Genomic DNA, 19,785 nt, shown 5'->3' with positions numbered 1-19,785 from the left:
CCTATCATCTGTCCTGTGACAGTGATCCAGACCATGGAGTCCACACAAGATAACAATTTCAGGAGAGTTGTCATGAATATACTGAAATGGGTACAGATCCCAAAGTCTTCTGTCCATGTCAGGTAAAAGTTACTTGGAAAGGGTACACAGGGATAGTGTAAAAGACAGCCTGTATAACGATTATCAACAATTTGGGTGGCATAAAAGCTATTTGTTCTTACAGAATTTTCATGACAGAGTCACCTCCCTAAGCACTACAATTTACACAGCTACCTGAGAAATGGATTTTATCCTTGTATTGATGGGTGGACACCCCTCAGGTCCATGATACTGGACATTAAACAGATAAGGAAAATACAACTTTCACTGATGTCACAAACATTTTAGTTGCAGGAATAACTGAGCTGTCACCATATCCCTGTACATCTTAGAAACCCAACATTAAATTGAGTTTACTTCAAGCCACTATGTTATTAAATAAAAGTCAACTTATTTTTGATTAGTGTAATGCCATGTGGCACAATGGACAGCAGAATATCACACTGAATTATTACCAAGTTTAATTGCAATAGCATTGTGACAAACGTCAGCATGTGGTCATCAGTTTTCCACTTAGGCTATTGCTTGTCCCTGTCTAGTTAGGTTACGATAGATTAGTGAAGCCCAATGTGTTTATAAACAGATAGTGCACCAACAGTATGGAAAGGGTTTTTAATTTTCATTTCTACTACAGAGTCTAAAGAGCCACATAGATTTACTTTCAGAAATATTTTTGTCTCCTCTGAATCATAAGTATATACCCCAAATTAGAAAACAACTAACACATTTTAAAAGCTAAACAAAACTACATAAATCAGTAATACTAATTACATCTTCTCTATGTTTAGTTTTTTTTTCTCTCTCCTTATTTATGCCCTTCAAACATTTTAAAAATAGAACTCCCTATGTTTTAGCACCTCGGTATTTTATAAGTCCTTATTTACAACTGTTTTCCCAAAGTAGATAATCAGATTCATATTAGATTTAGTCACATGAAGCAAAATAGAAGGTAAGTTAATATTAAAGGTTGCTTAGGAAAATCAAACAATGCACAACTTTTATGTGAATAAGCTTGTCACTTACCTCATCAGACCACAAAATATTGCTATGATCAATGCACCCCATTGGAATCACTATAGGAAGATTCTTTTTGAGAGTAGTGATTTTCTATCTACCATCATCACAAAATGTATACCTGCATAAATTTGAATTTCAACTCATAAAGCTAGAGTTGACAAAGGAATCTACATTCTAGATATAAGAACAAAGGGTGAAGATTAAAGGATACAATTGCTAGAAAGTTTCAGGAAATAAAAACAAATACAATATTTTTTCAGAATGTGGATCTTTCTTAATTTTATTACTAAATAGAACTCAAGAGTCTTTTGAAGAGATCATCAAGTTTGAGCTTGTAATTTATTTGTGCAAAGATTATTTAATAGGAAAAGAAAACCTAAACAATGACATGATTAGAATTACCTCTCAGGTCACTAATCAAAAGTGAAGTACTAATCAGTTTAATCAATCAGGCCCAATCACATGAACAAAGAAGGAATTAATTTTATTAGAACATTTTCTTAGACTACTAGAGATGATCTCATGTTTACATTTTAATTTAAGGACAGCGAAACAAGAGCTAAGGCGAAGTCATTCATTCAAATGTCTTTCCAAATTTTGCAATCATTAAAAGATATAATAAGTGATAAATTGATAACTCACAGGGTTCAAATTCAAACAAACTCTTGGTACTTACTTGCCTGCTGTGTACTGAACCCACTTTAATAGCGCCTTCTTGGCGTTTCCTTGGATCTTGGTGGCCACCTTGCGCTTACTTGGTGGGCTGGCGGTCTCGGAGCTGACGATGCTGTCCACAGAGGAGGCACTGCTGGACAAAGACTGTAGCTGTGGCAGGTTGCTGGTTAACTCTTCAATCTGTGCACAAGTTCACAGACAGCAAAAACATAAGAATTATCTTTGGTCTTCTTTCCTCAGAGTATACTTTTCCCAATAAAAATGAGATATCTGACCCCTAACACCACCAATGAAATGTGAGCTCTTACAAGGCACAGTTGATGTTTTACTCCTTTTGGACTTCTCACTGTGCCCCTGTATCTTACAGTCCTAAATATTTGTCAAATGCATGAAATGCACTGATACACTGGTTTGGATGTGATCTGAGTATGTCCCCTGAGAATTCATATGTTGGAAGCATGGTACTCCATGTAGCAGTGTTGGCAGGTGCTGGCCCTTTAGGAGGCGGAGCCTACTGGGAGGTCATTGGGGGAGCTGCCCTAGGACCTTGGTTAGTTCTCATGAGAGTGTTGTTAGCCTGGCACCTTCTTGATCTCTCTGGCTTCCTATCTCACCATGTGATCTCTCCCTCTGGCACAAGATTCTGCCATGATGCCATCTGTCCTGATGTGATGCAGCCACATGCCCTCATCAGAGCTGGCCACCGCTTTTTGGTCTTTCAGTTTCCCAAAGTGTGAGTTAAGTAGTCTTCTTTATAAGTTACCCTGCCTCAGTTATTTTGTTGTAAAAATGGAAAATGACTGACACAATTAATAAAATAAAACCTAATTGTTAGAACAATTATTCTGCATGGAATGGAAGTTAATCTGCCCCTTTGCATTCAACAGGAACTTAGACCTACTCCCAGAGAAAAAAGAAAATTCCTGAACTCCTTCTATGCTTATATCCACCTCCGTTGAGATTGACCTACTTTTCAGAGTGGAGTATCTTGAGATGGAGGGTTTCAAGAGAGAAGAGGAAATTCTCTTGCAACCAGAATACCATGTATGTATAAAGGTAGCATATCTGCTAAGTTAAGGATCAGCCCAAAGCTATGGTGAAAGAGAACATTATTAAAACGTCTACCACTCTCTTCTTCCATGACATTACATCAACTAAAAAAGAAATGGTAGCACAATACCTGGAAATACAGAATGATGGTCCACATCAATCCAAGAACTATGGATGGTCGGCCATCAGCTATATCCATGGAGTTAATGTTAACCAGTTTAATCTGTTGAAAAAGAAAAACTGTTAGTAATGCACTAGAATATGATACCCCATTTAATTACACAATAATTAGACTGTATTAGACACCAGTAAGGTTTGGGGTCATGAGGTGGTACACAAGAGTAAGTAGGGTGAGCCGTGAAAACATACAAGCACATGGTTTCAGTGAGACTTTCTGGTGCCTTTGTTAGGTGCACAAAATGTCACAACCACTAAACAAATCTCAAAAACTTTTTTTTTTTTAAATTTAAAGTTGAAAAATAAAATATCATGCAAGGAATTATCAACAAAAATTGCCAAACAAAAAATGGTTATTCTTTGCATTTAGAGGTTGGCTGGAACTTAAAAGAAACCATGAAGAGTAGTTTAAGAAGATGCACTTACTTTTAATTGCTACCAAATAGCATGAAACTTATGTTCTCTTTTACCTATAAAAATCAGGAATTAAAAGTTCTAAAATTTGTACTAACCGGTGATCCTCTGTACATGGACTGACATGAAAAACAAAGGGAGAAGATGATATACACACATAAATAATCTTCCAAAATCAGCATTACTTGTTCAAAGGGAATAAAAGGTAGTAAATTTAGAGCATGAGTTTGAGAACACATTTCAGAGAACAAAGGAAAGCCAAGAAATAGTAAAATGGAGATCATTAGTATTTAGTTCTCTACTTTTGGGCAATGGTACTATAAAGCATTCTGGATAGATTCCAATCTGTCTACAAACATCCTTACTTATTAATTTTTATGCTTTCCCAATTATTAAAAATGTCGTTTCTTAAGTCCAAGAAAAATGAACTTCTATGTCCATCAATGTCTATAGCAGATAATCAACAACCTTTTAGCATCGTTTTCATAAACCCTAAACAAATTAGGAAAAACAAAGATAATGACATACCCCTCAGTCATGTAGCTCAAGAATTCTCAGCCAAGAATTCATGAGGTGTGTGATTAAAGTTTACAAGTTTATGAATTATTTATTGTTAAAAATGCTTATCATATATTCAACTGTAATACCTTGTGTCTAGTCAAATGTTAACTTTAGAAATATGATTCCTGTATTTATTTATTTTTAATTTCCTCAGGTTGTTCTGTGAAAATGGACCTTGTGAGAACAAGTCTTTAGTGGAAAGAGTCCTCAGAAAAATGTCTTTCATAGATTAAGTCTTTACGGTTTTCTATAAGATATTAACAAGAGGAAATTTGTTTTTCTATTCTAACCAATAAATATTTCTCAGAGTGAATTAAAGCATTCTTGTTATACAGCGGAAATGGAAGACTTAATATCCTGGAAGCCTCTAATATCCTGTTCAAGAAGGCTTTACTCTGCTTTCTATGAAAAACTAATACAGGGTGAGCAGGAAGAGGAGAATCCCTTCAATAGGAATGAGGTTAGAATGATTTGAAAACACTGTCCAATATTGTATAAGGAGCTAAGAGTATTTTTCGACCTGATCCTAGTTCCTGGAATCTGTCTAGGGCATGAAGTTTGCAAGACTCACTGAACTTTGTCCTAATTTATTGCATTGCCAACTTTTCATAACATAAGTTATTTAAGGGCCAGGATCTAAGTTTTCTTCAAGTTCTTATCTTGTAAAAAGTACTTAATTGTACATTTATGGAGTGAATAAATTAATTTAGTACATATAGACTGAAAGAAAGTAATGGAATAATTCCCTTTTCCAGAAGTATGTGGGCATCTGTTTATAAAGTTGGTTTTGGTATTGACGAGTAAGACATCCTAAATTCCCACAAAGCAGAAAGGGCCAAATCTGAGAGGATTGGTGAGGCCCTTTTGGAGGGAAATATGGAAGTATCTAACAAAATTACACACACACTTACTTTTTGACCTGGCAAACTCACTTTTAGAAAATACATGCCTCTAGTAATATGAAAGTACTTATGTACATATTTATTAATTGCATCACTGTGTTTGAAAAATATTAGAAACAACCTTAGTGCCCATTCACAAAAGAGTGGTTGAACAAACTATAGCATATCCAGGCAATAGTATACTATGCAGCTGTGAAAATGAATCGTGGAAATATTCATGAACCATTTTGGGGTGATTATCAAGATACACTCTAAATAAAAATGGGAAAATACACCAATGGAATTCTACTATTCATGTAGGAAAAGAGGGAACATGTGAAAACACATCTTATTTGTGAAATAAAAAAGTATATAAAGGGTGTCGTAAATAGAGGGGCTGATTAAGAGAGGTGAGAAATGGAGTTAGAGGTCAACGAATGAGAATGGAAGAGAGATGAGGAAAGAATTTTCACTACTGTGGTTTTTACTCTTAGAATCATGGTAATGTCTCACTTCCTAAAATTAAAAAAATAATTAAAGCGAACCAGGATATGTGTGTGGGGGGGTACAAGGTGGAATATAAGTAATAATGATTGAACATAAACTATTAGAAATTACTAATGCAAGCACACTGCAAGGGATGTGGAAGAATAGAACTAACTAAAGCACATTTGGAAAACAGTCTTTTGACTGGAGAGTGTAAGACTAAGGACAAAAAGAACTATACTGACTTCCAGTGAGTAAATCTGTTTCTCACAAGTATATGAATTGGCAATTCTGAAACTATTTTATGTCTATAGTAGGGTTAAAAGAATAAGCAAATATATTGTGGATGACAACCAGGTCTCTCGTTGTCAGAGAAAACAGAAACAAATAAGCATGTGAATCTACAATAAGCCTTATGGGCTGGAATCAGAGGTATCACTTTGAACTAGTGGTTTTATATATACACATACAAACACACACAGGAGAGGCCTTACATGTATATGTGTACATATATGTATGCATACATACTGAGAGAGAGGGCGGGGAAAGCAAAGATATGAGCATATTCAGAGGTGAGTAAACATATATATTTTGAGACCTGTCTGCTACGAAGACCCAGGAGTAACGACACCCCAGTTACAATGAGCAAAACCCTAGATCCAGGTTCTTAAACACCATCCACCAGTAACAGGAACAAACCCTCCTTAGAGAATGACACCAAGACGGCGGGGGGGGGGGGGGGGGGGGGGGGGGGGGGGGGGACAGAATCATCTGTAGTTACCAAAACATTTTAAGCACTTCTTTGTGCTTGAAGAAGCCAGCCAAAGGAAAAGCTGGAACAATTTGAGCAAGAAAATAATAATAACACTCTTTGATTATAAGATTGCATGGACAAATTTACATGAGTCCATGTTGAAAGAAATAAGGAGATGAATAAGTCAATAAATAGAATGGGGGAGGAAGAACATTGTTTTTCTTACAGAACAATTTCAATGAATGTAGATGGAATAAGGGAAATATAAAATTACCAGTAGGCAAAGAACACAGAGATATTTATTGAAGGATATTGATACAAAAATCACAAAAGTTAGAGGGGAAGTAGAGAATTACCAGTCTCAATTATCTCCTCTAAGGTATTCATCAACTGTAAGAGGAAAAAATAGTAATGTTACCATGGAAATCATGGCAGACACCACCTGCTATGATTTGCATGTGTCCTTCAAATTTCATGTGTTGGAAACTTGATCCTCAAGTTCATGTCAATGGCATTGGCGATGCAGCCTTTGGGAGGTGATTAGGATCAGATAAGCCATTAGCCTGGGACTGGTTGCCCTGATGGGGCCAATGGCTTTATAGGAAAAGGAAGCTGAGCTGACCCATGCTTTTCCAGGTTTCTGTCTTTGCCATGTTGTGATGCAGCAAGAAGGCCCTCACTAGATGCTGAACAGATACCTGCAGCGTGCTCTTGGCCTTCCCAGCCTGCAATACTGTGAGTTAAATAACTTCTGTTCTTTATAGTCTTGGCATTTCATTATATATCAAGTAATCAGGGTTTTATGTAACCAGCAATGGCATATCGGAATTCTGCACTCACTAATGTGATATGCTAGAAGAATACAATATTACTTCCTTAGCATTCCTGCCAACAGTGTATAACTTCAACCTAATCATGAGAAAATATACAAAGCCAAATTGAGACATTATGCAAAAATAACTGATCAGCGGTATCAAAATTATCAAAGGTCACGAAAGACCAAGAAAGAATTAGGACTCATCATTGAATAAAGAGATGACTAAATGCACTGTGTGATTCTGAATTGAGTCCTGGAGCAGAAATAAAGCAACAGGGGGAAACTGATGGAATTAGACTAATGTCTGTGCTTTAGTTACCATATCACACCGATTTTAGTTCCCTTATTTTGATTACAGTACTACGATTGCATACGTTTTTAACTTTAGAGCAATTTGAGTGAAGTGTAGATGCGAAACCCCTTTTTTGCAACTTTTCTATAAATCCAAAATTATTTTATAATAATATCATGTGTCCTTGCTGCATAGATAGCTGGCAGTTCTTAGAAATCACAGCTACTTCTAGAAACCTCGGTATGCCCAGCCTTCTTCCAAGTGTTCTGTATTATCGCTTACCTTTCTTCCTTCCAGAAACTTGAGGGCCGTGCCAATGTTTGCCACTGCATGGATTCGTTTCATACGGCGTCCTTGTTCACAAGGCTGGGAAAAGGAAAAGAACGGGGGGGGGGGGGGGGACGGGGAAAGGCACACATTAAAAAATTGTTTTAAAATCTAAATGGATTAAAAATATACTTGAGCTGGGCATGGTGGCACATGCCTGTAATCCCAGCAGCTCGGGAGGCTGAGGCAGGAAGATCACCAGTTCAAAGCCAGTCTCAGCAACAGCGAGGCACTAAGCAACTCAGTGAGACCCTGACTCTAAATAAAATACAAAATATGACTGGGGATGTGTCTCTGAGTTCTGTGCCCCTGAGTTCAATCCCAGGTACATACACACCCACACACACACACACACACACACACACACACACAAATATATACATACGTACATACACACACACACACATATACATGTACACACACACAAAGACAATTCATAAGCAACGGACATTATTCAGCTTCTTCAGTATGAGCAAATATGCGAAGGAGCACTATCCCACAGCACGCTAACACCTGCCTTATAAAGACATGTGTTCCCAGCTTCTCTGTGAATGCAGCTACCTTTGGGCTTCTGCATGACTGAGAGCAGAAATTCACGAAGTCCCATGCTGTCTACAGAGACTGGTGCCCCTAGAGGTCAGGAAACGTTTGCAGGAAAATTACTCTTGGTCACTCACTTTTTTTTTTTTTTAAACAGTCATGTACCTATGCAAAGATACTAACAGTATTAGTAACGTTTCTTCATTTGATTGACCAAAAACACATGAATTCAAGTTCAGGTGAAAAAACAGGATAGTATAAATGAAAATGTTATACACAAGATTGTGTTCAGGGACCTGGATACTCTGTCATCTGCCTTTAAGTTACCAAAATGTATTTGTGCTCTCTCTGAGTCACACCATTGATTTGGAAACTCAAAGTAATTTTAGTGAAGTCGATATTGTTGCCCTTCTTTACGTTCACAACAAACACCATCCTAACTAAGGTGAAGCAGTGTTTCTCTGGTTGCAAAGCTTGCAAAATAGTCCTCTCTGACACCCTATAGCTCTAGGTAATGTCCCATTGAAATTCAGAACGAAATATCTCTTAATATAAATGAACAGTGTGTTGGGTAATAATGTAAAGATGCAATTTAAAAGAAATATTTAAATAGAACATATACTTCTTAACATTTTTATTTATTCTTCACTGGAAACTCTCTTACACGTGGCATAGCTTTATCATTGGTCCATACACAACCCACTTATTTAGTTTGCTTAATTATCTTTTGCAACACACACACACACACAAAAACATTTATCTGCCAACTAAAACAAAACTAGGACCCACAATTCAGTATGAGAGCCTCATCCCTCCATATAACTACATGTCTCTTATCATCTTGTCTTTCTTTCCCCAGGACAACCACTGCATTAAACCCAGTCCAAAACTTTCCATTTTGTGTAGCTTCACTTCATTCTCATACGTTCATAATGGACCTTCATTTGATTTTAAACTATTACATAGATCGGTACTGTATTAATCCTTGGAAACTTGCTTTTCTATGTAACATTGTCTTGCTGAGATTCTTCTGTATTTCATGCATTTTGACAGCCATAAGGGGCCATTTATATGTTCTCCCTCTCGTGTGAACCTAGGTTATTCCAGGATATTATATTATACAGGTTATAATGATCTATGCTGTACTTACTGTCTTTTGTACAAGCACAGTTTTTCTTGGATGTATAATACCTAAGAGGAGAACTGCCAAGTCAGAGGGAGTGTAACTCTTATTTTTTGTGAGATAATTTCAAATTTTTCCAAAGTGGTTTCACTCTTTCTCATTCTTGTCAAACAACACTATTGATTCATACCCTCTTCAACACTTTATTTTGACAGATATCTAAAACAATAATTTTTACCATTCTATTCATTGAATAATACCACTGCACATCCCAGATGTTGAAACCAGAATTGAGGCTAGGCAATTAGTGTAGAATAGGGAATCTGATCAAATGGAAGAATGAAGGCCAGTCTGGGAAGTTGGAGACTACCCCTGGAAGATGGGAATGTGTCAGGGTCTCCAGTCCCTTTTGATCACCAAGGTTACCTCCCTAACTACCCTTCCCAAACTGTTGCAGGCAGGGAATTGCTAATTAATGTCCCCTGGGGCCCTACCTCAATCTCCCTTTGGCCCCTCCCCCTGCCATCTGCTTCTCACCTTTTTTGCCATGTTACCTGCAACTCCTGGGTCTAGTCACTTAGGCAGGAAGAAGAAAGATAAGGGATGGTGGGGAGAGAACAGAACAAAGGAGACCCTAATCTATAAAAGATGCAGGGTGCACTCACTTCTTGGGATTCTAGAACATCAGCGATGGCCTCCTTCTCCCTCTGGGGAGAAGTCTGTGTTACTACTTTTAAATAAAATCTGCTTAATATGCATATGCTTGCCTTGGCGGGCTTCTCTGATGTTATACTTTAATACCTGAAGAAGCAGAACTCAACACCAGTGAATGGGGTATCTATGTGACAACTACCTCAGCCATACACTCAGGTTTCATTTATTCTGTTTCTAGACTCCACTGTTTTTATCAGTGTGACCATCCTTGTGTCAATCATCACACCATCTAAAATGACACAGTATCATTTTAAGATCTGATATCTAGTAGGGCAAACTTTGCTTTTTTTCTTCAAATGTTTCCTTGCTAAGTGACGAACATGTAAATATCTATTGTGTTTTCTCATCTTACATTTGTGTCTATTTTTGTACAACTAACCTATCCTAAATACTACTAGTTTTTCTTACTACTAGGCTCCAAGCTCTTTGCACGCACCAACCATGTTTCATTCATCTATATTTCCCTTAGAAGGCATGAGGTAGTTCCTTATCCATAACAGAGACTACAGAAATGTTCTTTAAATGCACACCTGTAATCACAGTGAATCAGAGGCCAAGGGAAGAGGATCATAAGTTTGAGGCCAACCTCAGCAACTTATTGTGATCCTATCTCAAAATAAAAAATAAAAGGCTTGGGAACATAGCTCAGGGGTAGAGCACCCTGGGCTCAATCCCCAGCATTAAAAAAAAAAAAAAAAAAAAAAAAGTTCAGAAGACCATGCTAAACCCTATTGCAGAATTGATTTACTCAACATGAGTGGTTAATGACTAATAGTTCCCTGGTGAACATGAAGGAGCTTTTGATGCTCAAGATTTCCTAAAGGTGCCCATTGTTCACTCTTAAGTGGATTATTAGGCTTCTCTTGAGTGTGAGGTGTTAAGGCTTTCTAAAAACACTTCAGAGATCAACAAAATAGGAAAGCAAGAAATTTCTCCGTGATTCTTAATCTGTTCATATTGATTCTATGGCTTCTACATTTTGATAGAAATTGCTCACATTCTTAAAAATATCTTATGGACAAAATTAAAATTAAAGTCTGTAGATTATGTGTGAACAAAGGCATAATCATTAGTTCATTTAAAGAATAAATGCTCCACAATTCATAGTCCAGGGATGTAGAGAAATCTAAGAATAACAATTTTAAAATTTAAAATCCCCTAAGGTCTTCAATAAAATCATAGACAAGGGAGTCACAGGGGCTTCTTACAGGGTACAAAGATATTGAGATTCCACTCACCCTGAGATGGGGGCAGTGAAGAGGAGGCCAACCACTTTGTCCACTTTTTCTGGATGATCATGGTCAAAGCCAGAGGCCAGGGCTATGTGACTGTGAGGTTAACTACGATGTTCGCGGTAGTTCTGCCCCTGCGGTAGCTGTAGAGTTCCTGACCATTTTAACACTCCTGGGGACAAGGCACTTGCTCACATGCTCCCTTTATGGCCCCAAAAGATTGCCCAGAGTGCTCATTTCTTTACACGATGCTTCCTCTCTGTGTGCTCCTGAACCATCACGTACACATGTACAAAATTTAAATCAAAATCACCATTGCTAAAGCATTTTTATAACTTCAGAAAAAATTCAATGCATTTAATTCAAACTGTTGAAGGGTTAAATACATAAATTTTATGTTAAATACATAAATAGTAAAGACTATACTGGAAATTGCCCTAGTATGTCTCAGTTTCCCTAAGTGTTAACTAAGAATGCTGAGTTTCATTAAGAATCTAGCCTTAAGATTCCACAGTTATAACTATGTCCAAATATGTAGGGCATTTAAACAGAAGTAAAATTGTTCTGTTCAAAAATATACAATTTTTCTAAATAATCTAACTTGGCAATTAAATGTCCATCAAGATTTCTATAGACTGTTGGGCAAGTACAATGGCAGAATTATATTTGACAATATAATGACATATACTTGAATACTCCTGTCAAGGCTCCCTCAACCTTCAAATAAATAGCTTAATTGAGGAAGTTTGGAAGATGGCCAGTTTTATCACATAATCAAGGGAGTATTATTTCAGTCTAATGTTTCTGGTATCCTGATGCTTATTTGACTTATTGAGCTCATGAATATGTCTACGTAATAAATTGGCTGTTCATATATGTTCTGTATGGTTCATCTCAAAGTAGAGCTTGGGACAAGGACTTGGGTACATGTAGTTTATTGGTGAACTGTTTCCTGGTAACCGGGGTGAGGATGTGTGAAATGTAAGACCAGGAAGTGGGGAAAGTCAATATAAGGAGTGCTACTGGAAGTTACCTTTGTGAGTAACTGGAGCTTGACCCCGTTGGACAGCCCTCAGGGAATTTAATGAGACATGTGTAAAAAGTGTCCCTCATCAAAATTCAAAGCTGGGGAGCTGGGGAGATAGCTCAGTCGGTACAGTGCTTGCCTTGCAAGCACAAGGCCCTGGGTTCAATCCCCAGCACCCCCCAAAAAAAAAAAAAAAAAAAAAAGTAAAGAAAAATTCAAAGCTGGAGCATTTATTCCCAGACTCCTATCTCTGTTGGTTGAGGATCCTTTGGGACCATTAACTCTCCTATACTTCAGGGCTGCCTTGTCAACTTGTGGCTTTGATAAAAGCCCTCAGGCAGGAATCCAGACAGATACTACTAATGCTTGAGGTGAGATGCTGTCAAGTGTATGGGAAATGTTCACCACCGACATAACTGAAATCAAAGGGGAGCTGAGAGGAGACAAGTACACCAAATGTATCTGCTACTATGAGAATCCAATTAGATAAATAAATGGTTTACCCCCAAATCTTACTGATTTGTATTTTCAATAAATGTATCACAAAAATTATTTTGATGACTGACTCCCTATACAAAATTAACTGGAAAGTTATGTTCAGGCAAAAACACTCTTACAAACTTAAAAAAAAAACTTAATTATCCAAGCAATAATGATTGCCAAGATATGAGAGATTAAAAAAAAAAGTACTGCCAATTTCTGACTTTATGTCCAGTGTGATGTAGATCATTCTGAAGATTATTTCCTGAACTCCTTTTTCCAATAACGGTAAACTTAAATTTATAAATAATTTATGTTTATAAACTACTTACTGTTCTATCTGAAAAGCACATGCAAGAAAAAATAAATATTTTATTATTCAGTAATGTACTGAAAAATATACTTTATAGCTCACTGCCAATGTTGTTTTTCACTCTGTTGGTTCTGTAGCATATAAAAACAAATGACTCTGAACATGCTGTTCTTGTTGCAAGTGATTGATGATAGGGGAGGTTAACAAGAATATGAAAATGCCACATTACTTTCAAGCTCAGTTTCCAGCAAACAACTATATAAACACCTAAAGATGGACTAACAATCCTTCCCAATGAAAAGCAAACACTTAAGTGAGGAGGCTGTTAACTTGCAGCAAATCTTATAGGATACTGTGCAGATGCAATAGTTAGCCATGTCAGGTCACTGATCTGTTCTTTATTCCTACTTCTCAAGTTGCTATTACTAATATGTTTTCAGTCCATTAGGAACTTACAAGAACAAAGAGGTTTATTCCTTGTTCCTAGAAGTGGCCAGTAGATTTGAGTTTCTAGTATATTGCCGTTTACAAAAGAAAACTTCCTTTTATTTGGTCAGTACCCTTTACTCTTCCAACCCCTCAATCCCCAAATTACAAATAAAACTAATTGATACCTTTGGTTAAAAAAAAAAAAATCTTACCAGTTTCTGACCAGACAGGACCTCTAGGAGAGCAAGCAGTTTGACTCCATCTTTCATGTCTTCAAAAAGATCATCCACTACCATGGGAGGCTTCCGCTGCAAAATCAAAATGCTGCTCATGGTGAAATTCGTAGGAGAAAAAAAAACTATATTTTCATAGTGCATCATTGCCTCACATAATAGTTGGTTCATTTTGACATAATCACACATGCATGGAATGTAACTTGTCCCACTTCAGTCCCCAGTACCTTCTTCTTCCCTCCCCTTCTTTCCCACCTCCATCCCGCCCCCCTCCTCTACTGGCCTTCCCCCATCTATTTATTCATTTTTGTACTGGGGATTAAACCCAGGGGTGCTTTATACCCCCAGATCTTCTTCTTCTTCTTCTTTTTTTTTTTTTTTTTTTGAGACTCACTAAGTTGCCCAATCTGACCTCAGACTTGTGATCCTCCTGCTTTATGTTCCTGAGTCACTGAGATTACAGGCATGCACCACTGTGCTTGGCTATTTATTATTTTTATAAATTGCTATTTCATAGTATACCTAATGGTGGAATTTTCCAAGGTACACTGAGCATAGTTTGGTCATCTCATTCCACAATTCCTTTCCTTTCCTGTCCTCCCCGTCCTTAAGCCCCCTCCTCCACTCCACTGATCTCCCTTCCATTTTCATGGTTTACCACATTTTTGCCTCCTTATGTTTCCCTAGCTTCCAGATATGAGAGAAAATATTTGACCCTTGACTTTCTGAGTCTGACTTAGAAATCTTCTCCCATTTCATGTGTTTACCCACAAATGATACCATTTCATTTTTCTTTATGGTAAAACTCCATTGCTATGGTTTAGGTATGAGCTGTCCTCCAAAAACTGATGTGTGAGATAGTACAAGGACATTGAAGGTGAAAGGGCTAGATTATGAGAGTTGTAGAATAATCTGTGGATTAGTCCACTGATATGGATTAATCAGGAGGTAGCTTTAGGTAAATAAGGTGTAGATGGAGGAGGTGGGTCAATGGGGGCATGCCTTTGGGGTATATATTTTGTCCCCAGTGAGCAGAGATCTCTTTACCTCCTTGTTGCATGTCCTGAGCTGCTCTCCTTCACCCTGCCCTTCTGCCATGATGTTCTGTTTCACTATGGGCTTAGAGCTATGGAGTTGGCCATCTTTAGACTGAGACATTGGAAATCATGAGCCAAAATGAACTTCTCCCCCTTTACATTGTTCTTGTCAGGTCTTTTGGTCACAGCAATAACAACAACAGCACAAAAAAGTGGACTAAAACAGTCATTGTGTATATATACCATTTTCTTTATCCATTCATCTGTTGATGGGTGTCTGGACTGGTTCCATAACTTGGCTATTGTGAATTGTGGTACTATAAATATTGATGTGCCTGCATTCCTATAGTATGCTGATTTTAGTTCCCAAGTATAAATACCAAGGAGTGGGATAACTGGGTCATATGGTGGTTCCATTCCTGCTCTTTTGAGGGATGTGTGGGAGACATTTCTATAAGCCTTAATTCCTTTTTTCCCCTCTTTCTTTTTGAACTATACCAGGCCCTTTAATTTTTTATTTTGAATATAATTACCAATTACCTTTTAATAACTGCAAGAAGAAAAGCAATCCAGTGGAGATAAAACTCAACATTCAAAAACCTCAAGATTTAATGCTTGGGCTTTAATATGTATACTGACAGTTTTGTAGAAAAAGATATTTTACAGGATGGGAAGGTGTGAGATAAGGGAAAGAAATGCAGTCACCATCAGCCTATAAGGTAAGAGAGAGATTAAAGCAGGACCTGAAGGCACAGCAGGAGGGACCCTAGACCAACTGGACCAACCTCATCCATCTTACTGGGGTTTAACAAGATGAAGCCCTTGTGTAGGACATTCCCACCAAGGCAACTCTTAGCTCAGTGACCTGCTGTGACAGTGCTCATTGATCCTCCTGTGGTAAGGAAGTTGGCTCTGGTCTCTTTCACAGCCTGACACATCTAGCAAACCTTCTCCTGGAAGCACTGAACCCAAAGGAGCATAAGCACAAAAGTACAGCTGATCAGAGCAAACCCTTCACCTCTGCTGGAGAAACGAGCCAATGCTACGTTCAATTCATGAGGGTCTTTCATATTTTTAAGAATGTCATTCAAATGGAGCTGGAGCCATGGAGTTCATGGAACCATGAATTAGGGCCTATCCTGGCTCAGAAGAAGCCAAAAAGTGGTGATGCTAAGGTTGGTGGTCAGTAGGAGGGGCTCTCAGACATCTCACAGAACTGGAACACTTTTCATTCGTCATCTGAGTTCAGGCTCCATCATTTTCTGATTCTTGCTAAATCTTGTCACAGACCTTAATGTTTGACTCCTGACCATCAACTGTCTTCCTTTCTTTAAATAAATGTGTTCTATGTAGAGCTATTTAATCACCACGTTTTGTTGAAATTGACTTTCTTCTCTACATATGGAGCCTTTATATTTCTCTTCTGACTGCATGAATTATGGACTCTGAGTGGTATAATTCTAATTTTAAAAGTATTTTTCTCTCTTTATAAAATGAACAGCTGAACACATTTTGTTCTCATGCTGCAAAATACATGTTCAAAAATAACTGCTTTCCTTTTCAATCATTCCATCTCGAATCCCACCACTCACACTGCTTCTTATAGAGCAAAAACGTAAGAGTGATTTTATAATCTAAGTATATAAATAAAAATTATTTATAACAAAAGAAGCCATTACAATGAAAACTCTTTGGTGCAATAAGAATCAAAATTAATGTATTGGTCATAGATAGTCATTACAAATATAATCTCTCATTCAAAGTATCCATTTGTATCCTAATAGTTTAAATGAAATAAAGCAATCAGGGAAACGTTCACAAATATGTGATACATGCAGTGGATGTATACAAATTAAGTTTTTCACATAGTATTTTAATGTGAATATATAAAGGAAGTTAAAGAAAATAGGAAATTCCCATGAAATAATAAATATTCAAAGCAATTTGACACCCCAAAAAAGGTGACTAAATGTATGTATCTATGTATTGTGCCACTAAACATGCACAGGTCTCTTTCACTTTGAAGAACACATGTTCTACAGTGCTCACTGACCTGGCCTTCAGATCAGTAGTTACAGTTGGACAGGTCAGTGGCCTGGGGGCCACTGCCTGTGACAAGCCTGCCTCCTTACAGGAGCTGGCTAGCTACCCCAGCTGGGGCCAATTTCATCCTAAGTCCTTTGTTCTTCACAAAATTTTGCCTGCATAGACAGGACACTGGAGTCCTTCCTTCCAGGTAAGTGTCCTCTCCTACACATTGTCCAATATGCAGCAGGTGCTCAGGCTATGCCACTTTGCCTGAGGCATTGTTTGTACATAGTGCAGGAACAACTAGGGGACACTTTTCCTGTTGTGATTAGTTCAACTTTATTCTTTGGAACAACATTCTAAAAGAAAATCTTCTAGCTAAAATGTGTCTCTTGTCACATACAAAGCACTGTATCAGTATGACTCCTTTGGTTGAATGAAGGTCATAGGTCAAGAGGCCAAAAGAAAGATAGAAATGAGGATAATTTACTAAGCCTGGCTTAATGGAAAATAAGGACAGCATGATTTTGTTCTTACTGCTTTCAAGCACTGGAGAGTCAATTGTTGAGCACTTTTCAAGACCACAATTATCTTCTTTTTTTAAAATCAATGTAAGATTGTGATAAGCTGTTCTTTCTTGTAGAATATTTAGGGAATTTTTTTCCCTTTGTCCATAGCAGGGGGAACTCAAACCTATTCATGCTAGGTCTGAGGTCATTCCAAGAATGGACTCCTGTCCCAGTGGGCAGAAGGATGACAGAGAGACAACAAGATAAAAACTTCCCTTTAGAGCCAGAAAGCTTCCTTCAAACCATATCTAAGCCCCGTATTCTGTGCTAAAACAACTGGGTGGGCCCTAAAAATCCCCACAAACTCAGAGAAGATGCACAGGCCTCTGTGCAGTAGAGCTGGCAGTGCAGGCGAGTCCCTCTGCTGTTCACTGAGTGGAACAGACCTGGGGGCTCCTGTTCTCCATTTCTCCTCCTCTTTCACTCCTGCCATGCAGCCCCCTTGATGACACACAATGGAACCCTCACACATTCTCTCAGGACCTCAAGGAAGTCCAGTGTTTCTCCTTGAACTTTGTGAAGCCTGAAGGTACAGGTATCTTTGACATAATTTTGGCTGACTGCTTCTTGTCTTTGGTGAAAATATTCTTTCTCATTGTGTGTGTTTGTGTGTGTGTATTCCCTGTCTCTTCACTAGTCTGTAAGCACCAATGTATATTTAGTCCTCATCTACCATCTGCTTTTGCAATTTTATTCATGAAAGGATGGCCGTATGTGCTATGCTATATGTCAATTTTATGCCTGAAGAATAATTACATTCCGTAAGGGAATAATGTTAGGAGAATGATTTGATGAAAAAAGATTTCAGAAATAATTTTGCATGAAATGAAAATTTAAGGACTGTTCATATTTAAAAATTATAAATGAAATGAGCCAGATGTGGTGCATACCTGTAATCACAGCTACTTGGCAGAAGAATTGCAAGTTCAAGGTCAGTTTCTGCAACTTAGTGAGACCCTCCTTCAAATTTAAAAACCAAACTAAAGGGCTGGAATGCAGCTCAGTGGTAGAATACCCCTGGGTTCAATAACCAGTACAAGAAATAAATAAATAAATAAACAGAATTCTTAAAATGCTGTTATATAAAGGAAATAATGGCAAGAGTCTTTTAAACTACATACACGAATTCTAATATTTAGTAGATGTCTCTGTGGTTAAGGTATTTGTTCAATCAAATTTAGTAGCTGTTTTAATAGGGAAAGGAAAAGAAAGAAGAATTAATAAAATACTTTTGAATGTCTAAATGTACCAAGCACTGCTGCACAGACTGTTGTCTCACTCCATATTCACACCAGCGCCTGTGGGAATACTCGTCTCTCTCTAAAAGCAAAGAATCTGAATCCCAGCTATACTAAGGCATTGGCCAGGATCACACCACTATTAACTGACTGGGGATTTGAGCCCAGGTTGATTATAATTTGAGCCACCTTTTTAGACAGGAAGCCTAGTACAAAAATACAGGTATGGACATTAATTTTTTTCAGGACAATTCACAAACCTACGAACGTGACTTTAATATCAATAAGGAAGGTATTGACTGCTCAAATGAAGTGCCTTCCACTCGACTAGAAACAAAAACGTTAATAGCAAATGTGGATTTAAGAAATACTAAAATTCAAAAGAAGAAAGCCTGTGTGTATTAAACATATGTTAGTAAGGTCATCATGTCTCCGAATGGCCATGTTTGTACTCCGCCCTGATTTGGGATGTCACATTCTCTGCTGGGATCTAGAAGATGGCCAGGCCAAATTGCCTCCTGTGCACCACCAGGTTCCTGTGGGTTACCCAGTGTGTTAGGTGTCCCCAGGACCTCCCTTAGGTTGGGGATTCACTGGGATTCAAAGAACTCAGAAAAAATGTTAAGCTCATGGCTACAGTTTATTATAGCAAAAGGATACAGATTAAAATCAGCAAAGGGGAGAGGTGCCATTTCCATAGAGTGAAATCCTGGAAAATCCATTCACACAATTTCCAAGGTGAGTGACCTGCCCCTTCTGAAGTAGAGTCACATGGAGATGCACTTATTTTCTCAGCACAAAGTGTTGCCAACCAGGGAAGCTCAGCCATGCCTTAGTGTCTAGGATTTTTATTGGGGGTCTATCACAGAGGCACAAAATTCCCACGTGCCAGGCATCAGCTACTCAGACTCCAGCCCTCTCTCTCACTCCCAACCCCAGGAAAAGAAAAAGGTGTTAACCAAAATCACATTGGTAATATAAAACAATCCATTCAAAGTGATACAGCACAGCCAAACCTCCTAACACAAAAGCACATGTTCACTATAAATACAGTATGGCACAAGGTCACAGGTATGGAGAAGCCCTCTGATCAGGCAGAACATTCCAAGTTTTCAGTGGTTATCTCTCAGTAGCCAGTCAGGGTCATTTCTAAGACAGGCCTTTTTTTGGAATATGCAGGGTTTGAGCAACACAGGTCTGCTGACTTAACCCTTTCCTGCTAAGTGAGCTTTTTCTTATACTCTGAAGCACCCAGTATCCTCTCAATAGACC

General features: G+C 38.0%; 1 protein-coding gene across 2 annotated transcripts in view; it reads right to left on the bottom strand.

The window, feature by feature from the left end:
* SYNE1 (spectrin repeat containing nuclear envelope protein 1) overlaps positions 1-19,785 on the bottom strand; it is a gene marked incomplete at its 5' end in the record, with an annotated part of 439,816 nt that overhangs the window by 328,734 nt on the left and 91,297 nt on the right. For both annotated transcript variants that reach the window (XM_079147945.1, XM_079147948.1), the window contains 4 exons: positions 1,793-1,971; positions 2,972-3,064; positions 7,506-7,589; positions 13,621-13,716. In XM_079147945.1, the coding sequence (XP_079004071.1) occupies positions 1,793-1,971; positions 2,972-3,064; positions 7,506-7,589; positions 13,621-13,716 (452 nt within the window). The remainder of the gene's footprint in view (positions 1-1,792; positions 1,972-2,971; positions 3,065-7,505; positions 7,590-13,620; positions 13,717-19,785) is intronic.

Source organism: Sciurus vulgaris (genome assembly GCF_902686455.1).
Source record: "Sciurus vulgaris genome assembly, chromosome: 7".
Taxonomy (NCBI): domain Eukaryota; kingdom Metazoa; phylum Chordata; class Mammalia; order Rodentia; family Sciuridae; genus Sciurus; species Sciurus vulgaris.
Note: the sequence above shows the minus strand (reverse complement) of the source record. Positions and strands in the feature narration are given on the sequence as shown.